The sequence below is a fragment of the Carcharhinus amblyrhynchos genome, chromosome 9 (assembly GCF_965287045.1).
Source record: "Carcharhinus amblyrhynchos chromosome 9, sCarAmb.v2.hapA, whole genome shotgun sequence".
NCBI classification, from domain to species: domain Eukaryota; kingdom Metazoa; phylum Chordata; class Chondrichthyes; order Carcharhiniformes; family Carcharhinidae; genus Carcharhinus; species Carcharhinus amblyrhynchos.
The window spans coordinates 3,447,221-3,468,705 of record NC_137332.1 but is presented as its reverse complement, the minus strand read 5'-3'; the positions used below and the strand labels follow the sequence as shown (position 1 = coordinate 3,468,705).

Below are 21,485 nucleotides of genomic sequence, written 5' to 3'. Positions count from 1 at the left end.
ATTGGGGGGTCTTTTCTGGGGGTAGTAGGTGGGCTACTCAGGGGAGATCAGGCAGTGGGGGGAAGATTCCTGGGTGTTTCCTGACAGGGATGTCGATGCATAGGTAGTGGGTTGAAGGTAGTGTGTTGTCTTTCTGTGTCTTGGCTCTTTTACCAAGAAAAAAGAAAAGGATGGTTAGAGGTTTACATTATAAGGCAGGGTGTCATTTGCTGGTTATGAATTCCCTTTTGATCCATTATATTGTATATTATTTTAAAGTGATCTGGGGGATGGGGGGGGGCGCTAGCAGTTACCCTTTTAGGGGAGTTTCCTTTGCTAGTCATGGTGAGTTCTCCCTGTGGCCAGGGTTCTTTCTATCATTCAAAGTGATTCAAGGGAATCTAGAAATTTGCCCTTTTGTTACTTGTGGCAAGCTATCCTGTGTCCAGGTTTCTCCCATTGTTTCAGGTGATTGAATACTTAAAGATGTGCATTTTTTCTAGTCTTGCCTATTAATTGTAGTGAGTGCCCCTGTGGCCAGCATATCCTCCATTTTTAGATGGGTTGAGAAGTTATAGGTCCTTATTTTTGTTTTCGGGATTTGTCTTTTCCAGAATGGATTTATTTAGCTGTCGTAATAGGTTCCCATGTGTATGCATCAGGCTGGAATGGGTGCATTAGTGGTGAAGTAAGAGGGCAGGGATTACCCCCATTGCTTGATTTATTATTGTCACATGCATTAATATACAGTGAAAAATAGTGTTTCTTGCATGCCATATAAAGCATACCGTTCATAGAGAAGGAAAGGAAAGAGTGCAGAATGTAGTGTTACAATCATAGCTAGGGTGTAGAGAAAGATCAACTTAATGCGAGGTAGGTCCATTCAAAAGTCTGATGTCAGCAGGGAAGAAACTGTTCTTGAGTCAGCTGGTACATAACCTCAGACTTTTGTATCTTTCTCCCAATGGAAGAAGGTAGAAGAGAGTATGTCCGGGTGTGAAGGGCAGTAGGAAGTGTAGACAGAAACAAAGGTGAAACTGCAACAATCTGCGACAGCGGCCAGGACACCATCAGAAAATCGTTATTTTTGTATAGATGTAGAAGGTTCATTCACCCCAGGGCTGCTGAAGGTCGCTGGAAGAGGTAGGGTTAGATAAAGATATAGAAGGATGTGCTTATAGGGTGAGTTAAAATAGAACAGGGGAACAGAAATTATTAAAAGTCTCTATCACTCACTCTCCACATTTGCTTTGATGACAATGATGGCAACAAACTAGTGGGGCCGAGAAAGAATATGTTTGAATTATTTGTTGATGAAAGATAAAAATTAAGATCATTATTAGTAAACCTGAATGACCCGTCTGGGGAGTACGAAGTTTGCAAGTGGGTCTTGCATTGCGACTGCTGCTGTTGGTGGACACAGGTGTCTTCCCGAGTCTGGCCTCATCAAAACCCTTCAATGAAGAACTGCTCTGTGCCGAGGCAGCAGTAAACAGGCTTCGATTCCCAGCATTTGAACTTTTATCACCAAAGTATGATTCTGCTAAAACAAAAATCAAGGAAGATTATTATGAGTAGAATGACTAACAGCTTGCATTTATATAAAAGAACTTACATCGTGGCTTTAACATTAATGAGACACCCAGAGAAGCAAAATGCAATGAACACATGAGCAGAAACTAGGATGGGCTTAATCTATGGCACAAGATTTCACTTAACAAAACAAACTTTATTGAATATAAAATCAAATAAAAAACTACTATTAACAAGATTTTTAACTATATATGTAATGCACTCAGGAGTACTCCTACATCCCCAAATTCACTTGGAAGTTATTTATTGTTGTAGGGACCATGCATGAATATTCCACAGTCAGCTATCATCAATATTCTGAGAGTGAAATTTTCATTTACCCTATCCCAACTGTGGACATCTCAGTCCCTTGTTCTGTTTACTTTCCCAATTTTTAAAAAATTCTCTCTTGGGATGTGGGTATCACTGGCAAGGCCAGCCTTTATCACCCATCCTTAATAGCTCTTGAAATAAGTGGCTTGCTAGGCCAGTTCAGAGGGCAATTAAGAGTCAACTACATCTCTGTGGTTTCTGGAGTCACAGGTAGGTCAGACTGGGTAAGGATGGCATATTTCCTTTTTTAAAGGACAATAGTGAACCAAATGGGTATTTGTTACTATCAATGATACTTTCATAGCCACCATGATTGAGACTAGATTTATATTCCAGACTTACGAATTGAATTTACATTCCACCAGCTGCCATGGTAGCTGCCATGGGCGAATGGGCCAGGAAATGGCAAATGGAATTTAATGTTGGCAAGTGTGAGGTGGTCCACTTTGGTAGGAATAATGGTAGGAAGGATTATTACTTACGTGGAGAAAAACTGCAGCAGGCGACGGTGCAGAGGGACCTCAGGGTCCTTGTGCATGAGTCGCAAAAGCCCAGCTTGCAGGTGCAGCAGGTGGTCAGGAAGGCGAATGGGATGCTGGCCTTCATAGCAAGGGGGATTGAATATAAAAGTAGGGAGGTCTTGCTGCGGCTGTATAGGGCATTGGTGAGGCCGCAGCTGGAGTACTGTGTGCAGTTTTGGGCGCCGTACTTACGCAAGGATATTTTAGCCTTGGAGGGAGTGCAGAGGAGGTTTACTAGGCTGATGCCGGAGTTGAGGGGGTTGAGCTATGAGGAGAGGCTGAATAAATTAGGCTTGTACTCGTTAGAGTTTAGAAGAATGAGGGGAGATCTCATTGAGACGTATAAGATGATGAATGGGATGGATAGGATAGAGGTGGAGAGACTCTTCCCACTCAGAAAGGATAGTAGGTCTAGGGGGCATAGCCTCAAGATAAAGGGGGGGCGGTTTAGAACAGAGTTGAGGAGGAACTTCTTCACTCAAAGGGTGGTGAATCTCTGGAATTCTCTGCCCGTTGAAGTGGTGGAGGCTGCCTCGCTAGATATTTTTAAGACGCGGGTTGATGGGTTTTTGATGAGAGAGGGGATTAAGGGTTATGGGGAGAGGGCGGGAATGTGGAACTGAGCCACGACAGATCAGCCATGATCTTATTGAATGGCGGGGCAGGCTCGAAGGGCTCGTTGGCCTACTCCTGCTCCTATTTCTTATGTTCTTATGTTCTTATATTCAAACCCATGTCCTCGGAACAATAGCCTGGGTCTTTGGATTACTCGTCCAGTGACATTATCACCATTCCACCATCTCCCCCTAATATTTCAAAGCTACTCTGCCCATTACTTTCATTTGCACTAAGACACTGAGACCTAGTATAGGTTTCCCTCCAGCTTCAAAATAGGCAATCTTCCAACGCAGAGAAGATTCATTTGAATGGTAGACATGTACTCGAAGAGGACTAATTTGGAAGGAAATGGAGAAAATGTTGGAGAGCAAGGCTAAATTGGACAACCATTACAATCCCAGCTGCTGTTAATATTGGACAAATCAGATCCCAGAGTGAAAGCTGGCTTGACAGATCCTAACTTGTTATTTTGATTTAGAAGCCATGGAGAAAAGTTACTGAACAAATTTGCAGGTAACAGAGAGCTTACAATCCCTGTCTTCTCTCTCTGACATGCACACTCTGAAATCCCCTCACACAACTCCTGTCATTACTGCCGCTTTACCCTGGGTCACTATTGCTAAGCAACAGTAAAGCTTCTTACTTTGGTGTTTTATTTTCCAGAATCACTGAATTTTCAACTCATCTCTTAAACTTCAGGGGTTATAAACCCTCATTAAAACTGTACATACACAAACAAACCCAGAAGACCTGAAACATTTTTGACCAGACACTCACACGCAGAAGTTTATAAACAAAATCTAAGTGGAAGTCAAACCATTTTTACTTAACACATAAATATATAATATAAATTCAATTTAAAATTATATAATGTTCATACCACAACTCTGTCAAAGAATTGGCTTGTCTTGCTGAATGATTCTCTATCAAAGATGTAGAGGAGAGATTTAGGCAGAGTATTCCAGAAGTTAGGATCAAGAAGGATGAAGTAACAGCCACCAAAAATGGAGTGAAAGAACTGGAGGATCATAAGTTGCCAGGATATAAGTCCAAAGTAAAACTAGACCAATTCTTGGACACAAGGCACCTATTCAAAAGCGACAAGTTGCATCTCAACACAAGTGGGACCAATGCCTTTCAAGGGAAGTTCATTAGTGTGGGTGGGAAGCGCTTAAACAACAGCATGTAGAAGGAGAGAAATAGAGTACATAAAGTGAGAGTATTGGACTTTATTAGGGAAAGAAGTAGTGCCATATTAAGACTACAATAGGAGCAGGCTCAAAGAGCTGAATGGCTTACGCCTACTTCCAAATCTGATGTTCCAATAAATATAAACGTTTTTAGCATGCCTGTGTGTAAATACGCTGTGCTGAATATGATGTAGTTGGTGAGTTACAAGCACAAATAGAAGCATTGGAATCTTGTGTAAATGCAATAGCAGAAATGTGGCTCAAAAATGATGAGGATGGACACTTAATATACAAGGATACAAATGGCTTACATTAACACTGCAATGAAGTTACTGCAAAAATCCCCGACTCACCACACTCTGGTGCATGTTTGGGTACACAGAGAGAATTTAGCACGGCCAATGCATCTAACCAACATGTCTTTCAGACTGTGGGAGGAAACCGGAGCACCTAGAAACACATGCAGATACAGGGACAATGTGCAGATTCTGCACAAACAGTGACCCAAGCCCAGAACCCAGGTCCTTGGCACTGTAAGGCAGTAGTGCTAACCACTGTGTCACCATATGAGAGTAGAATGGCTGATGAAGTAAAAAGCAACCCACAGATCTTCCACTGGTATTTCAGTGTTAAATGGGAAGAGGTGGATTGAGTTCCATTAGTGACAAAGTGAGTGATTTGCGCTTAGAGATGCAGGGCAAGGCTAGAATCGTATTGATGCTTACTAAGAGGAATCTGACAAAATATTAATAGAAGTGGGGATAATAGTGGAAGTAATGGATTATGTGAGATTTGAAATGGCCATGTTACTGCAAAGGGTATTGTGCTTAGGGTAGACAAGTAACTTGTCCAGGTAGCTTCCATTGCGGGTCTCTAGAGCACAGGTGTGGACATAGTGGTAGGCCTCGATTTATCTTTCAAATTTGCTTAGATGGGGAAAGTGTTCAGGAATTGTAAAAAAGAATGTAAGGACAGTCATAGCCACTGCAGGTCAGTCAGACTATGGTGATTAAGGTTCTGTAAACTATAATCAGGGGAAGGAAATCAACAGGTATTTTGGAAAGGTTTGAGTTAAGAGAGAGCCAGCAAGTATTTTTAAAAGCTAGTTTGCACTTGACTAATTGTTTTAGCTATACTTGTGGTTGTGGGGCTTTTTCATAAAGAATAAACTGGTTTGTACAGGTAGATTCAAACTAACATCGGATTTATTCTGGGAATTCTTGCCTGTACAGAGTGCAGAGAGAAAGTAAAACAGCAGCTTCTGCAAACACCCTAATGATGCCACCAACAAATCATGTGATCAGCTCTTAAAGAAAACATACAACCCTTTTCACTATATAACATCCCTCCCCCTTTACATCTGTGGTCACGACAACAAATTACTATGACGTTATACATAGGCTCAATAATACTCTAGATACAGTACTATGTAGCATTAATCATTATACATAGTCAATAAGAATGTTGATCAGGATGACATCAATTCCTGTTTGGTTATATGCAACTTAATGGAATTTGGCCATCCTTGACCCTAGAAGTATGATTTGGAATTTCAGTTGACAATTCTTCTCTTCAAACTAGTTCTACATCATTATCATATGGTATAGAGCAATGATCAGGCAACCCAGGTTCAATAAAGTCTTACGTAGTAGTATTCACACAGAAGGGAATAAAGATGTTGACACTTCTGGAGGTGATTCTGAAAAATCATTTATAGGTGACAACAATTAGTCAGAATGGCATCGCCAAACTAGTTCATCATTCAGTTTAAAGCATGTAAGAATCCACTTCTCAGCTGTGACATAACTATGCGCTAATATTCAATCTTCTTGTTGAAGTGAGCATTGTTTACTCCTCATGTCTTGTCTGGCAACCTGTGAATGTTGTTAATGCTCTACTATCTGAAGTTTTTGGAGGTAATAACAAATCAAACGTAGTTCTTAACTTTTTCTTTCAAGGTAGTAATGCAGAGTGAACTTTGTGTAATCTGATGAGTAATGGTTCTATAAGGTGGCAGAAAGCTATTCATACAACATGATAAAAACCCTATTCTTTTGAAACCTTTAAAGAATGTTTCAAACATTGTATTAATCTTTTTGCTCATCCAATGGTTAACGAATGATAAGTTATGGATTTTACATGCTGAATACCCTTTGAGATAATTCTGAAACTGTTGTAAACTGTGATCAATTATTGCTAACAAACTGTTCCAGTTACCAGATCTTACAAAAATGTTAGCACATTTGTTCACTTGCAGTAGATCGCATAATAACTTCTGGCTAGTTTGAGTGTGCATCAATTATGATTAAAAAAAAATTTGGTGGCATAGTGGTTAGCACCGCTGCCTCACAGCTCCAGGGATCTGGGTTCAATTCCTGGCTTGGGTGACTGCATGGGTTTTCTCCGGGTGCTCCGGCTCCCTTCCACTGTCCAAAGATGTGCAGATTAGGTTGACTGGCTATGCTAAATTGCCCTTGGTATCCCGGGATGTGTAGGTTAAAGAGATTAGCAGTGTAAATGTGTGGAGTTGTTTTTGGTGCAGACTCAATGAGGCTGAATAGCCTCCCTCTGCACTGTAGGGTTTCTATAATTTTACGATGTAACCCCCAAACAGACCAGCAAAATCAACATCTAATTGTTGCCATTGCATTTTAGCTCACTCCCAAGGATGTAAATGAGTCAAGGGTGGTGTATTTGCTGCATATGCACTTTTTCTTCAATCTGAGCATCCAGATCCGGCCAGCAAAAGTAGCTGCTAATTCCTTCATCTGGACTCTATCAGGATGCCCTACGTGTTCAAGAGCTCTTCTACGCAGACTAGGAGGAATGATCACTTGGATTCTCCGCAACAGACATCCCAACTTGAATGGTCAAATCAAGCTTTCTTGACACATATGGTTTGGAATCAAGATGTATACAATACATTCTAGATATTGTTCCTTTTAGTACCATATCCATCACCTCCTCCATCATGAGATTATTCCTGAAATGTTTCTGAACTATTAAACGGATGCCATCAATTACTTCTTCTAATATTTGCCTGTGACAGAGATGCTTTGCAGAAGTCTTAAGTATTTAGTTCATTGTAATCCAAAGCTACCATTGCTGCTTGTTTGCAATGCTTTTGGAGCAGGGACAGTTGTCTCTCATGTTATGCTGTTGAGAGAAGAACGACAAACAACTTTTGTTTTGTGTACTCTGACTGGTGTTGAATCTAACTGCTCAGATAGAAAAAGAATCATCAAGCATAATATGTGATGCACAAAGGTTTCATTGTAATATGGTCATCATTTAACATTATTAATGATCATCGACCGTTGGGCTGTATAAAGGCATACTGTCCTCAGTTGCTACCCGATTGCAAAGACGGTCACCAATTTTTTCTGCAGACTGTTATAAAGTATCATCAGAGTGCTAATAATTCATCAGCAAGTCACTTTTCTTGATACGCAGGCCATATGCTTGAAGACATTCAAATTTTGTTTCTAAATTATTCAAGTGCACCTGTTCACCAGACCTGTAATTAGAATATCATTAAGGTAACATTGTACACCAGAGAGACCAATGAAAATCTGATCCATCAATCTTTGGCATAGGGCTGGTGCCAATGCTCTTCCAAAATGCAATCTTTTATAACGAAAAGACCTTAATGAGTAAAGATGGTTGCAATTCAGCGACTACATTCATCTGTAAATATGCTCGTGAAAAATCAATCTGATTGAAAATCTGCCTACCTGATAATCTAGCAAACAAATCTTCAATTAAAAAAAGCAAATTTTAATCAGCACACGCGAGATTTATGGTTATTTTAAAATCACAAATATGAAATGAACCAGCCATAGGATTCTATGTTTCATGACAGGCGCGATGAAGGTAGCCCAGTCACTCACTGTAACTGGTTCTAACACACCACTATTAACTAACCGTAGTAATTCTTCTTCGACTTTGGAACAAGTTGCATATGGCACCATTCTTGCCTTGAGATTTTTTGGTTGACCATTAGACTTTATCTTAAGTTACACTTGAATTCCCTTCATTGAGCCCATTGTCTCATCAAATGTGTTCTTATTTATCCAGAAGGTGCTGTATGTCTGTTTTGACATTGACCAATTTGCTGATAGCACTCGAGTTAAGCTGTATATTCTCCAACCATGATCTTCCAGAGCTGGAAAATTACTACAGACCACATGGAGAGGCAATTCCATTCTTTGTCCACTCAATCCTACCTTGACCATGATGTAACCTTTTAACAGCACAGTCTCTTCTGTATATGTCCTTAAAATCACACCAGCTGGTTATAAAAGGAAGATATTATCAAATTTTTTTAATAGGGAGTCTCAGGAATTAAAGATACAGCAGCACTAGTATCAACCACCATCCTAATACGTTTCCACTTAACTCTGGAATCACTTAGAATCTATGTGATTCATCCTGCACAGATAAGACGTTCAGTTGAAGCTCTACATCATTTCCTTTGGGTGCTTTGGTTTCCTCCCACAGTCCAAAGATAGCCAGGTTAATTGGCTATGTTAAATTGCCACTTAATGTCAGGGGGACTAACAGAGTAAATATGTGGCGCTGCGGACTGTATCAGATTGTGGTTGGTGCAGACTTGATGGGCTGAATGGCCTCCTTCTACACCAAGGATTTTATGATCCTATTTTATTACATTTCTGGATATTCTCTTTCTCACAGTTGTAATTTTCTTTGTTAAATCATTTTTGCAGAATGCATCTTACACGTCTTTGTTACTCAGATTCTTCTTCTGAAGATTCTTTTCAGGGGAAGCTGGTCTTGCCCTAAAAGATTTTGCAATGTGATGCGTTTTGCCACAATTCTTGCACTATCCTTGCTCCAGCATTCACTCACTGAATAGCCCATTTGACTTGCTAGAGGCAGTTCCCAACTTGTGGATCTTCATTCCTGTACAAAATTGTGAAGCCTGTTCCATTCACACTGATGTCTTGTGCTGTCTTTATCATCGAAGCATATTCAGTAAGCAGTCTTCTTTGGTTAGCCTCTTTGTGGAGACCACTAACAATGAAGAGAATCTTCTGACTTAGCAAACAAACTGTCATGCCAGCCTTTCTGAGGTTATCACTAACAGAGCAATGAATTTGCCTTCCATTTGATTCCTTCAATGGAACCTGAATCATTCCATGATGATCAATGGAATGGAGTAATGTTCTTATGATTTGTCATCATAGTTTTTGGTTCACCCAAGTTCCAGAGTAAATTGAAGATTTTACTTCCTATTGTACTGAGAAAAACTGGTACAAGTAAATCATTTTCAACTTTATTCACTTTTACGAAGTACCGAAAACACTCTGGATATGAACTCCATGACTCATTTTCTTCAATGAAAGGGCCCATAGATTCTAACTGACCCGCCATTCCCTTGCAGGCACTAGTAACTTGCAACTGTTCAGTATATTGTTTTATTGTCTTCCTGGTACTCCCCTTTTTAATCCTGGAGGCTGTTGACTTCATTTTTTTTAAAATGACCTAGCAATGCAGCAAACCATACATCATCTTAACAATGCCAGATACTGCTTGGAATCTCAACCTTCTCTGATCAAAAAATAAAACTCTCTTTTAAAACCACAGAGACCTTTTCTCTTGTCTTCATGCCAGCACTTTAATCCTTCTGTTGGCATTTCCCCAGTCTTCTAACATTTAAAGTGCGAGGACCCACGTTACCTTTTTCCTCTACTTAGCAACTTTTCTCGATGTTCTCAATGAAACCAATCCTAGCCTGTCACCTATTTTCTTTTTGAAATGTTCTAACCGTGGTACGGGTTATGGGTTTCAAATGAAAAGGCTGTGGTTCATACACATAGATTCAAACAATAGATTTATTGTAGTAGTACAAAGTAGTGTACAAACTGAAAGTAACGGAACAACCTCTGCACACATCCTTATGACATCAACATCAAATCATGTAATCAACTAACATGCAACCCTACACTAATCCAATTGATTTTTTTGATTAAGTAACAGAGGTCAATGAAGGTATTGTTGTAAATATTGTTGATATGGACTTCAATAAAGTGTTTGACAAGATATCACAGAAAGACTGGTTAACAAAATTGTGGACTAGAAGGATTAGTGAGCAATCGGCTTTTAAAAAGTAGTTTAAGGCTTAAGCAACAAATTTTAGTGCATTATTCTTATGCACTAGAAGGTGATATTCCCCAAGGATCATTGTTAGGATATCTTTGTTCTGCTACATATAAATGACTTGGATCTTGCAATACGGAAATTGAGCAGAGATTTAGTAGAGGTATACAAGATTATGGCAGTATACATAAGGTTGAGAAAGAAAAACTCTTCCCATTAGCTGATGGCATAAGAACTAGAGGCCACATTTAAAATTCTGAGCAAAAGCAAGAGTACTGTGCAGTAACTGGCAAAGACCTAGAACTCACCACCCATGAGGGTGGTGGAAGCAGAAACAATGAATGGCTTCAAAAGAAAACTGGATAGACATTTGAAATATAAACTTGTAGAACTACAGGAATCAAATGAGGAAGAGGGCGTGTTTCACAGCATGGGGGTTCAGTCTCTCTCACCCTGGTTCCCAGTGGGGGGGATTGGGGCCCTGGGGAGTGGGGGCTCAGTATGAGTGTGTTAGGGTGGGGGGGGGGAAACAGGGGTGTTAGGGTTGGGGGGGGAAGAAGAGGGGTGTTAGGGTGGGGGGGGGAAGAGGGGTGTTATGGTGGGGGTGGGGGGAAAGAAGGGTGTTATGTTGGTGGGGGGAAGAGGAGTGTTAGGATGGGGGGGAAGAGGGGCATTAGGGTGGGGGGGGAAGAGGGGCATTAGGATGGGGGGAGAGGGGTGTTAGGGTGTGGGGGAGAAGAGTGTTAGGGTGGGGAGGGGAAGAGGGGTGTTAGGGTGGGGGGGAGAGGGGTGTTAGGGTGGGGGGGGAGAGGGGTGTTAGGGTGGGGAGGAGAGGGGCGTTAGGGTGGGGAGGGGGAGAGGGGCGTTAGGGTGGGGAGGGGGAGAGGGGCGTTAGGGTGGGGAGGGGGAGAGGGGTGTTAGGGTGGGGAGGGGGAGAGGGGTGTTAGGGTGGGGAGGGGGAGAGGGGTGTTAGGGTGGGGGGGGAGAGGGGTGTTAGGGTGGGGGGGGAGAGGGGTGTTAGGGTGGGGGGGGAGAGGGGTGGGGGGGGAGAGGGGTGTGGGGGGGAAGAGGGGTGTTAGGGTGGGGAAGGGGAGAGGGGTGTTAGGGTGGGGAAGGGAGAGGGGTGTTAGGGTGGGGAGGGGGAGAGGGGTGTTAGGGTGGGGGGAGAGGAGTGTTAGGGTGGGGGGAGAGGAGAGGGGTGTTAGGGTGAGGGGGAGAGGGGTGTTAGGGTGGGGAGGAGAGAGGGGTGTTAGGGTGGGGAGGGGGAGAGGGGTGTTAGGGTGGGGGGAGAGGAGTGTTAGGGTGGGGGGAGAGGAGAGGGGTGTTAGGGTGAGGGGGAGAGGGGTGTTAGGGTGGGGAGGGGGAGAGGAGTGTTAGGGTGGGGAAGGGGAGAGGGGTGTTAGGGTGGGGGGGGAGAGGGGCGTGAGGGTGGGGAGGGGAAGAGGGGCGTTAGGGTGGGGAGGGGAAGAGGGGCGTTAGGGTGGGGAGGGGAAGAGGGGCGTTAGGGTGGGGAGGGGAAGAGGGACGTTAGGGTGGGGAGGGGGAAGAGGGGTGTTAGGGTGGGGAGGGGGAAGAGGGGTGTTAGGGTGGGGAGGGGGAAGAGGGGTGTTAGGGTGGGGAGGGGGAGAGGGGAGTTAGGGTGGGGAGGGGGAGAGGGGTGTTAGGGTGGGGAGGGGGAGAGGGGTGTTAGGGTGGGGGGAGAGGAGTGTTAGGGCGAGGGGGAGAGGGGTGTTAGGGTGGGGAGGGGGAGAGGGGCGTGAGGGTGGGGGGGGGGAGAGGGGTGTTAGGGTGGGGGGGGAGAGGGGTGTGGGGGTTCGGTCTCTCTCACCCTGGTTCCCACTGGGTGGGACTGGGGCCCTGGGGAGTGGGGGCTCAGTGTGACGGTGTTAGGGTGGGGCTTGTGTGGGAGAGGGTGGAGGGGTGAGTGGAGTGGGTGTGGGGGGAGCGGTGTTTCACGGTGTGGGGGTTCGGTCTCTCTCACCCCGGCTCCGGCCTCTGTTGCCGCTCGAACCGCCGCTCGGGGTGAAGCCGCTGGGAGCGCGGTGACTCGGGGCCGGATCCGAAGCCGAGCTCGGCCTCCCGGTGGAAGAGCTGGCGCTCCGGCCTCCTGCTCCGGCGCTGCGGGGAGTCTCCAGTAGCCCGAAGGCATACCGCGGCAGGCGGGCGGGGGTGCTGGCGGCGGCGGAAGGCTCCGCGAACATCGGGCGGGAAACGAGAACGAAGACAAGATGGCGCCCGCTTCCCGCCCGCGCCGCACGTGACCGCCGAGTCTGCGCACGCGTGATTGCAGCCCCGCCCCTGCCGCCACGTGACATCCCAGCCGCACATGCGCACTTCGCGACCGCGTGTCCACTGTGTTACAACCTGGAGAGGGAATCCCCGCTTTGGGGGAACTGGCAGGCTAAGTACCTGGGGTTACAGGGATGGACCTGGCGTTGGATCAGTGCAGGCTCGATGGGCCTAATCTCCTTTTGTATTGTAGGGATTCTAATGGGAAACATAAATCCTGCCCAAAGAAGGAGGTCATTCAACTGTTTGAGAAAGTTTACAGTAACTTCTCACTTGGCTCATATCAGATTCCCAGACAGAAACATAGAAACTAGAAGCAGGAGTAGACCGTTTGGCCCTTTAGACCTGCTCTGCCATTCATCTTGATCATGGCTGATCATCAAATACAATATCCTAATCCCCCCTTCCTCCCATATCCTTGATCTCGCTAGCCCCCAGTGCTATATCTAATTTCTTCTTGAAATTAGACAACATTTTGGCCTCAATTGCATTCAGTGGTAGTTTCACCATCTTTTGGGTGAAGGTTTACTTGGTTTTGGGCTTCCCCCACCATCAGGAACATTCTTTCTGAATCTACCCTGTCAAAATGTTATAAGTTTTTATGAAATCCCCTGTCACACTTCTAAGTGAATAACTTCATTTCAGTGTTAATGTAAGCCTTACTTCTGACTCATAAATATACATTAAAAGGATAGGTGGATTGACAGTGCTAAATTGCTCCTTAGTGTCCAAAAGTGTGCAGATTATGTGGATTGGCTATGCTAAACGTGCAGAATTGGGCCTCAGTGAGATGATCTTTTGGAGAGTTGGTGTAGTCCCAATGGGCTGGATGGCCTCTTTCTGCACTGTTAGGATTCTATGAACTTCTGCAGATATGAGCAGAAAGAGCCATTTAAGTAGTTTAGAACTGCAGGTTTTATGTGCCGTGATACTTGATTACAAACCATGGCAATGGATTTTTTGCAAAGCTCAAATAGAAATACAGAAATATGAAATATGCATTCACCCCCTTGGTCAATTCAAAGAGAGAACTGTCACAACAGATAGTAAGTGCCCAGCTGTCCAAATCCCAAAGGAAAACTATTTTGCAAATTGTGCATTCTGAGGAGTTATCTAAAGTCAAACTAAGTAACTCTCAGACCAAATCAATACTCTGATCCAGCCATCCAACCATATCCCTTGACCTCTTTAGCCCCAAGAGCTATATCTAATTTTTTAGTGTCATAGAGGTTTATAGCATGGAAACAGGCACTTCGGCCCAACTTGTCCATGCCACCCAAATAAAAAAACTTGTATGGCCATTATATTTTAAAAGTAAATTTCTACTATTTTGCCTAATCTCTTTACAATCTTCCAATTGTATATGTTTCTTTATAACTATAAAAGACAACTTTAACTCTTTATTTTATTTGCCTTATATAAATTCTTGGCCCTGTGTTTATTACCATTTCAACCTACTTGACTTCACACTTCCTTTATTGATGTTTAACCTTTGCTGACTATTCTCTCAAATTCAATTAAACTAGCCACATCCATACACATTTGTTTCCTAGTATGTAACAATATGGCAATGAAATTGCAAAAATGAAATAACGAGCATCACTTTTCTCCACAAACCAGGTAAAGAGAGGCATGGTCAGACCTACTCAACGTATGAAAACGATCTCATGGCACTACTGCTTCACAGCTCCAGGGAGCCGGGTTCAATTCCTGGCTTGTGTCACTACTTGTGCAGCACGGATTCGTTAAGGGGAAGTCATGTTTGACGAATTTATTGGAATTCTATGAGGATGTGACTAGTGCGGTAGACAGAGGGGAACCGGTGGATGTAGTGTTTCTCGATTTTCAAAAGGCATTTGATAAGGTGCCACACAAAAGGTTGCTTCAGAAGGTTAGGGGGCATGGAATTGGGGGTAAGGTGTTAGCGTGGATAGAGGATTGGTTGTCGAATAGGAGGCAGAGAGTTGGTATCAATGGATGCTATTCTGATTGGTGGTTGGTAACTAGTGGAGTGCCGCAGGGATCGGTGCTGGGCCTCAGCTATTTACCATTTATATAGATGATCTGGAGGAGGGGGCTGAGTGTAGGGTGACAAAATTTGCTGATGACACGAAGATGAATGGAAAAGCAAATTGTGCGGAGGGTGTGGAAAGTCTGCAGAGGGATCTAGGTAGGCTGAGCGAGTGAGCGAGGACGTAGCAGATGGAGTACAATGTTAGCAAGTGTGAGGTTATCCACTTTGGCAGGAATAATAGTAGGAGGGATTACTATTTAAAGAGCGAAAAGCTGCAGCATGCTATGGTGCAGAGGGACCTGGGGGTCCTTGTGCATGAGTTGCAAAAACCCAGTCTGCAGGTGCAGCAGGTGATCAAGAAGGCGAATAGGATGCTGGCCTTTATAGCGAGGGGGATAGAATATAAATGCAGGGAGGTCTTGCTGCAACTATACAGGGCACTGGTGAGGCCGCAGCTGGAGTACTGTGTGCAGTTTTGGTTGCCGCATTTGCGCAAGGATATTTTGGCCTTGGAGGGAGTGCAGAGGAGGTTCACTAGGCTGATACCAGAGATGAGGGGTTTAGACTTTGAAGAGAGACTAAATAGACTGGGTCTGTACTCGTTGAGGTTTAGAAGGGGGAGGGGGGATCTTATAGAGACGTACAAGATAATGAAAGGGATGGATAGGGTAGAGGTAGAGAGATTTTTCCTGCTCAGAAAGGACAACAGGACTAGAGGGCACAGCCTCAAGATAAGGGGGGGCGGGGGTAGTTTAGAACGGAGTTGAGGAGGAACTTCTTCACTCAAAGGGTGGTGAATCTCTGGAATTCTCTGCCCGTTGAGGTGGTGGAGGCTACCTCGCTAAATATATTTAAGACACGGGTAGATAGGTTTTTGGGAGGCAAGGCAATTAAGGGTTATGGGGGGAAAGCAGAACGGAGCCACTTCAGATCAGCCATGATCTTATTGAATGGCGGGGCAGGCTCGAGGGGCTAGATGGCCGACTCCTGCTCCTACTTCTTATGTTCTTATCTGTGCTGAGTCTGTACCTTCTCCCTGTGTCTACGTGGATTTCCTCCGACGTGCTGGTTAGGTGCTTTGGCTATGCTGAATTCTCCATCAGTGTACCCGAACTACTAAGAGATTTTCACAGTACCTTCAGCATAGTGCTAATGCAAGCCTACTTGTGTCACTAGTGAGTAAACTTTAACCATACCAAAGTAATATTTTGAGTTTGAGCTTTGGAAAAGAAACGAGTTTAGCTTTATGCTCCAGGACGACACTAGAATATTGGATGGATTTTAGCAGAGGAGACAGACACCTGTTAAGCGTGTTGTGGTATAACTAGTATCTGATTTATCCTTTGATAATGGTAGTTCTCGTTTTGGTTTGGATTCTACTCATTTTGATGCTCTTTCACCTACTGAAAAGGCAATGCAACATTTTAGGCCCACAAGGGTTTTGGTTTTCCTAGCCAGAGGGAGAAATCTTTCTGAAATGTTTCATTTCAGATATGCTGCAGTTCAAACATGCTGAATGATTTATAGGAGCACGAGTAACACAGCTGGAAATTTCTTCATCGTCTGGACAAACAGAGGCTCCTCTGCATAGTTTCCATTTGGATTAATTTCCAACTGGCAGGTCTAATCACAGTTTATCCTGAATAGTACATTATAAGATAGTTCTTGTAAACTGTTTCAATTTCCTGAACTTGTCTAGTAACATGTCCTTTTGTTTATTATTCCTGTGGAATATTGTGACTTTATCCTAAAAGCAAGTGTTTTAAGTCACAAAGTTTGACTTAAAACAAAATGCTGTTTGTCCCTCACTGTCCTACCAACAGTGGGGCAGGTCAGGCTCAGGACTTTAGTGACATGTTTATACATCCCACAGCACTTGTCAGCAAAGTCAATACATCAAATGTAGTCAAAGTTTATTTATCACAGTAAGGCTCACATTAACACTGCAATTAAGTTACTGTGAAATTCCCCTAGTCGTCACACTCTGGCACCTATTCAGGTCAACACATCTAACCAGCGTACCTTTCAGACTGTGGGAGGAAACCAGAGCATCTGGAAGAAACGCATGCAGATGCAAGGAGAACATGCAGATTCCACACAGACAGTGACCCAAGCTGGGAATTGAGCACTGTGAAGCTGTGCTACCGTGCCACCCCTCAGTGTTGCAGTATAGGAAAGATAACAGACAATTAATACACAAGTCCCACAAACACCTACAACCAGGCCATCCTTTTTAAGTATTGGTTGAGGGTTCAGAAATACTGTCTGAAGTGAGGTGCAATCTCAGTAGGAAGATGTTGGAATACAATACAAAGCTGCAGAATCCTTATTTTTATCACTGGCTGTTTCCTTCCTTAGGGACCTTGTGGTGAAGGATCCTCTTGGGAAGAGTGATCATTGTATGGTGGAATTTCTGATGCAGATGGAGGAGGAGAAAGTGGGTTCCCAGACCTGTGTCCTTTGTTTGAACAGAGGGGAGTACGATAGGATGAGAGAGGAATTGGCGAATGTTAATTGGGGGAGCACACTGGAAGGGAGGTCTGTTGAGGAGCAGTGGAGGATCTTTAAGGAGATCTTTCTTGGTGATCAGCAGAAATTTATTCCGATGGTTAAAAAGGATCGTAGGAGGAGAGATAATCAGCCATGGATAACGAAGGAGGTAAAGGAGAGTATTAAATTAAAAGTGGATGCGTTTAGAGTAGCTAAGAGTAGTGGGCGAGAAGAGGATTGGGAGAGGTTTAAATATCAACAGAGAATGACGAAGAAGTTGAAAAAGAAGGGTAGGATAAACTATGAAGCTGGGCTAGCGCTAAATATAAAAAAGGACAGTAAGAGTTTTTATAAATATATAAAAAGGAAGAGGCTGACTAGGGTGAACGTTGGACCCTTAGAGGATGAGAGGGGGGAACTTAGTGGTAGGGGATGGGGAAATGGCTGAGGCCTTGAATAACTTTTTTGTTTCGGTCTTCACGGAGGAGGACGTGAATAATTTGCCGGGTGTTAGCGATGGAAAGATGGTACGAGTGGAGGGCCTGAATGACATTATTGTTACTAGAGAGGCAGTGCTCGACAGACTGGAGGGACTGATTGTGGACAAGTCCCCAGGACTGGATGGAATGCATCCGAGGGTTCTGAAAGAAGTGGCGGAGGTGATAGTGGATGCCTTGATGATTATTTTCCAAACCTCGCTGGATTCCGGGGAAGTGCCGGAAGATTGGAAAACGGCTAATGTTACGCCGTTGTTTAAGAAGGGTGGCAGGCAAAAGGCGGGGAATTATAGGCCGGTTAGTTTAATGTCTGTTGTAGGTAAAATGCTAGAATCCGTGATCAAGGAGAAAATAGCGAGACACCTTGAGGAGAATTGTTTGATAGAGCAGACACAGCACAGTTTCGTTAAGGGGAAGTCATGTCTGACGAATTTATTGGAGTTCTATGAGGATGTGTCTAGGGCAGTGGATAGAGGAGAGCCGGTAGATGTGGTGTTTCTTGATTTTCAGAAGGCATTTGATAAGGTGCCGCACAAGAGATAATTACAGAAGGTTAGGGGGCATGGAGTTGGGGGTAGGGTGTTAGCGTGGATAGGGGATTGGCTGTCAAATAGGAGGCAGAGAGTAGGGGTCAATGGGTGCTATTCAGATTGGCAGTTGGTGACTAGTGGAGTGCCCCAGGGATCAGTGCTGGGGCCTCAGCTATTTACCATTTATATAGATGATCTGGAGGAGGGAACCGAGTGTATGGCGTTGAAATTTGCAGATGACACCAAGATTGGTGGAACGGCAAATTGTGCGGAGGGTGTGGAAAGTCTGCAGAAGGATCTGGATAGGCTGGGCGAATGGGCCAGGAACTGGCAAATGGAATTTAATGTTAGCAAGTGTGAAGTTGTCCACTTTGGTAGGAATAATGGTAGGAAGGACTATTACATGGCGAAAAACTGCAGCATGCAACGGTGCAGAGGGACCTCAGGGTCCTTGTGCATGAGTCGCAAAAACCCAGTCTGCAGGTGCAGCAGGTGGTCAGGAAGGCAAATGGGATGCTGGCCTTCATAGCGAGGGGGATTGAATATAAAAGTAGGGAGGTCTTGCTGCAACTGTACAGGGCACTGGTGAGGCCGCAGCTGGAGTACTGTGTGCAGTTTTGGTCGCTGCACTTACGCAAGGATATTTTGGCCTTGGAGGGAGTGCAGAGGAGATTTACTAGGCTGATACCAGAGTTGAGGGGGTTGAACTATGAGGAGAGGCTGAATAAACTAGGAGGATAAGAGATCTCATTGAGACATATAAGATGATGAATGGGATGGATAGGATAGAGGTGGAGAGGCTCTTCCCGCTCAGAAAGGACAGTAGGACTAGAGGGCACAGCGTCAAGATAAGGGGGGATGCAGTTTAGAATGGAGTTGAGGAGGAACTTCTTCACTCAAAGGGTGGTGAGTCTCTGGAATTCTCTGCCCGTTGAAGTGGTGGAGGCTGCCTCGCTAAGACGCAGGTAGATAGGTTTTTGATAGGCAAGGGGATTAAGGGTTATGGGGAGAGGGCGGGAAAGTGGAACTGAGACACGACAGATCAGCCATGATCTTATTGAATGGCGGGGCAGGCTCGAAGGGCTAGATGGCCTACTCCTGCTCCTATTTCTTATGTTCTTACACTGTGTGAAGGATTGTGTATTGTATTCTGTTTACTGAAATCTTCAAAAACCATCATTCATCTTCAGTTTGACGGAAACATACCAACTTGACAAAGATCAAACAATAATACGGGGTTTTTTAATGTATAGATACAGATAAGAATATAAGAAATAGGAGCAGGAGTAGGCCATCTAGCCCCTCGAACCTACCCCGCCATTCAATAAGATCATGGCTGATCTGAAGTGGATCAGTTCCACTTACCCACCTCCTTCCCATAACCCTTAATTCCCTTGTCTATCAGAAATCTATCCACCCATGACTCCACCACTTCAATGGGCAGAGAATGCAAGATTCCCTACCCTGTGAGAGAAGAAGTTCCTCCTCAACTCTGTTCTAAACTGACCCCCCCCCCCCCCCCTTTAATTTGAGGCTGTGCCCTCTGGTTCTGGTTTACTTTCTAAGTGGAAAGAATGTCTCTACCTCTACCCTATCTAGACCCTTCATTATCTTATATGTCTCTAAGATCACCCCTCAGCCTTCTAAACTCCAATGACTTCAAGCCCAATCTTACATAAGAAATAGGAGCAGGAGTAGGCCATCTAGCCCTTCGAGCCTGCCCCGCCATTCAATAAGATCATGGCTGATCTGAAGTGGCTCAGTTCCACTTTCCCGCTCTCTCCCCATAACCCTTAATCCCCTTGCCTATCAAAAACCCATCAACCCGCGTCTTAAATATATTTAGCGAGGCAGCCTCTACCACTTCAACGGGCAGAGAATTCCAGCGATTCACCACCCTTTGAGTGAAGAAGTTCCTCCTCAACTCCATTCTAAACTGCACCCCCCCCCCCCACTTATCTTGAGGCTGTGCCCTCTAGTTCTACTGTCCTTTCTGAGCAGGAAGAGCCTCTCCACCTATATCCTATCCATCTCATTCATCATCTTATACATCTCAATGAGATCTCCCCTCATTCTTCTAAACTCTAACGAGTACAAGCCTAGTTTATTCAGCCTCTCCTCATAGCTCGACCCCCTCAACTCCGGTATCAGCCTAGTGAACTGTGAACCTTCTCAATCTCTCCTCATAAGCTAACCCCCTCATCTCCGGTATCAACCTGGTGAACTTTCTCTGTACTCCCTCCAAGGCCAGTATGTCCTTTTGCAAATAAGGGGACCAAAATTGCGCACAGTACTCTAGTTGCAGCCTCACCAGTGCCTTGTACAGTTGCAGCAAGACCTCCCTACTTTTAATATTCTATCCCCCTCGCGATAAAGGCCAACATTCCATTCGCCTTCTTGATCACCTGCAGGCTGAGTTTTTGCAACTCATGCACAAGGACCCCCAGGTCCCTCTGCACAGTAGCATGTTGTAATTTTTCACCATTTAAATAATATTTCATTTTACTATTATTCCTTCCAAAGTGGATAACCTCTCACTTGCCAACGTTATACTCCATCTGCCAGATTCTCGCCCACTCACTCAGCCTATCCAAATCTCTCTGCAGACTTTCCGTGTCCTCCACGCAATTTGCTTTCCCACTCATCTTTGTGTCATCAGCAAACTGTTACCCTACACTCAGTCCCCGCCTCCAGATTGTCTATGTATGTGGTAAACAGTTGCGGCCCCAGCACCGATCCCTGCGGCACACCACTAGTCACCAACTGCCAACCGGAAAAGCACCTATTTATTCCAGCTCTGCTTCCTGTTAGATAACCAATCCTCATTCCACGCTAACACCTTACCCCCAACTCCGTGTACTCTAATCTTCTGCAGCAACCTTTTGTGAGGCACCTTATCAAACGCCTTCTGGAAATTTAAAAACACCACATCCACTGGTTCCCCTCTGTCAACCGCACTAGTCACATCTTCATAAAAATCCAGTAGATTCATCAAACACAACTTTCCCTTTATGAATCCATGCTGCGTCTGCTTGATCAAACCATTCATTTCCAGATCGTTGGGAGACACAAGAACAAGTCAGATCTGGCCCACTTCTGTTTTCAGACTGACTACACGTCATACGACTGATGCATCACATATTGTTGAGGTGGGTAATAAGACCATAAGACATAGGAGCAGAATTTGGCCAAAAGCTGCTCCATTATTCAATCATGGCTGATATTTTTCTCATCCCCATTACCCCTGATCCCCTTATTAAGAACCTATGTCTTAAAGACACTCAATGACCACAGCCTTGTGCGGCAGAGTTCCACAGATTCAGCACTCTGAC

At 44.4% G+C, this 21,485-nt stretch overlaps 1 protein-coding gene across 1 annotated transcript in view; it reads right to left on the bottom strand.

Moving 5' to 3' along the window:
* The window catches only part of msh4 (mutS homolog 4), a 95,186-nt gene extending 82,525 nt beyond the window's left edge, over positions 1 to 12,661 (bottom strand). The window contains exons 1-3 of the mRNA XM_080196449.1: positions 12,315 to 12,661; positions 8,440 to 8,504; positions 1,328 to 1,522 (exon numbers count right to left, since the gene is read on the bottom strand). Of these exons, the coding sequence (XP_080052575.1) occupies positions 1,328 to 1,522; positions 8,440 to 8,504; positions 12,315 to 12,661 (607 nt within the window). The remainder of the gene's footprint in view (positions 1 to 1,327; positions 1,523 to 8,439; positions 8,505 to 12,314) is intronic.
* Positions 12,662 to 21,485: the final 8,824 nt, after the last annotated feature.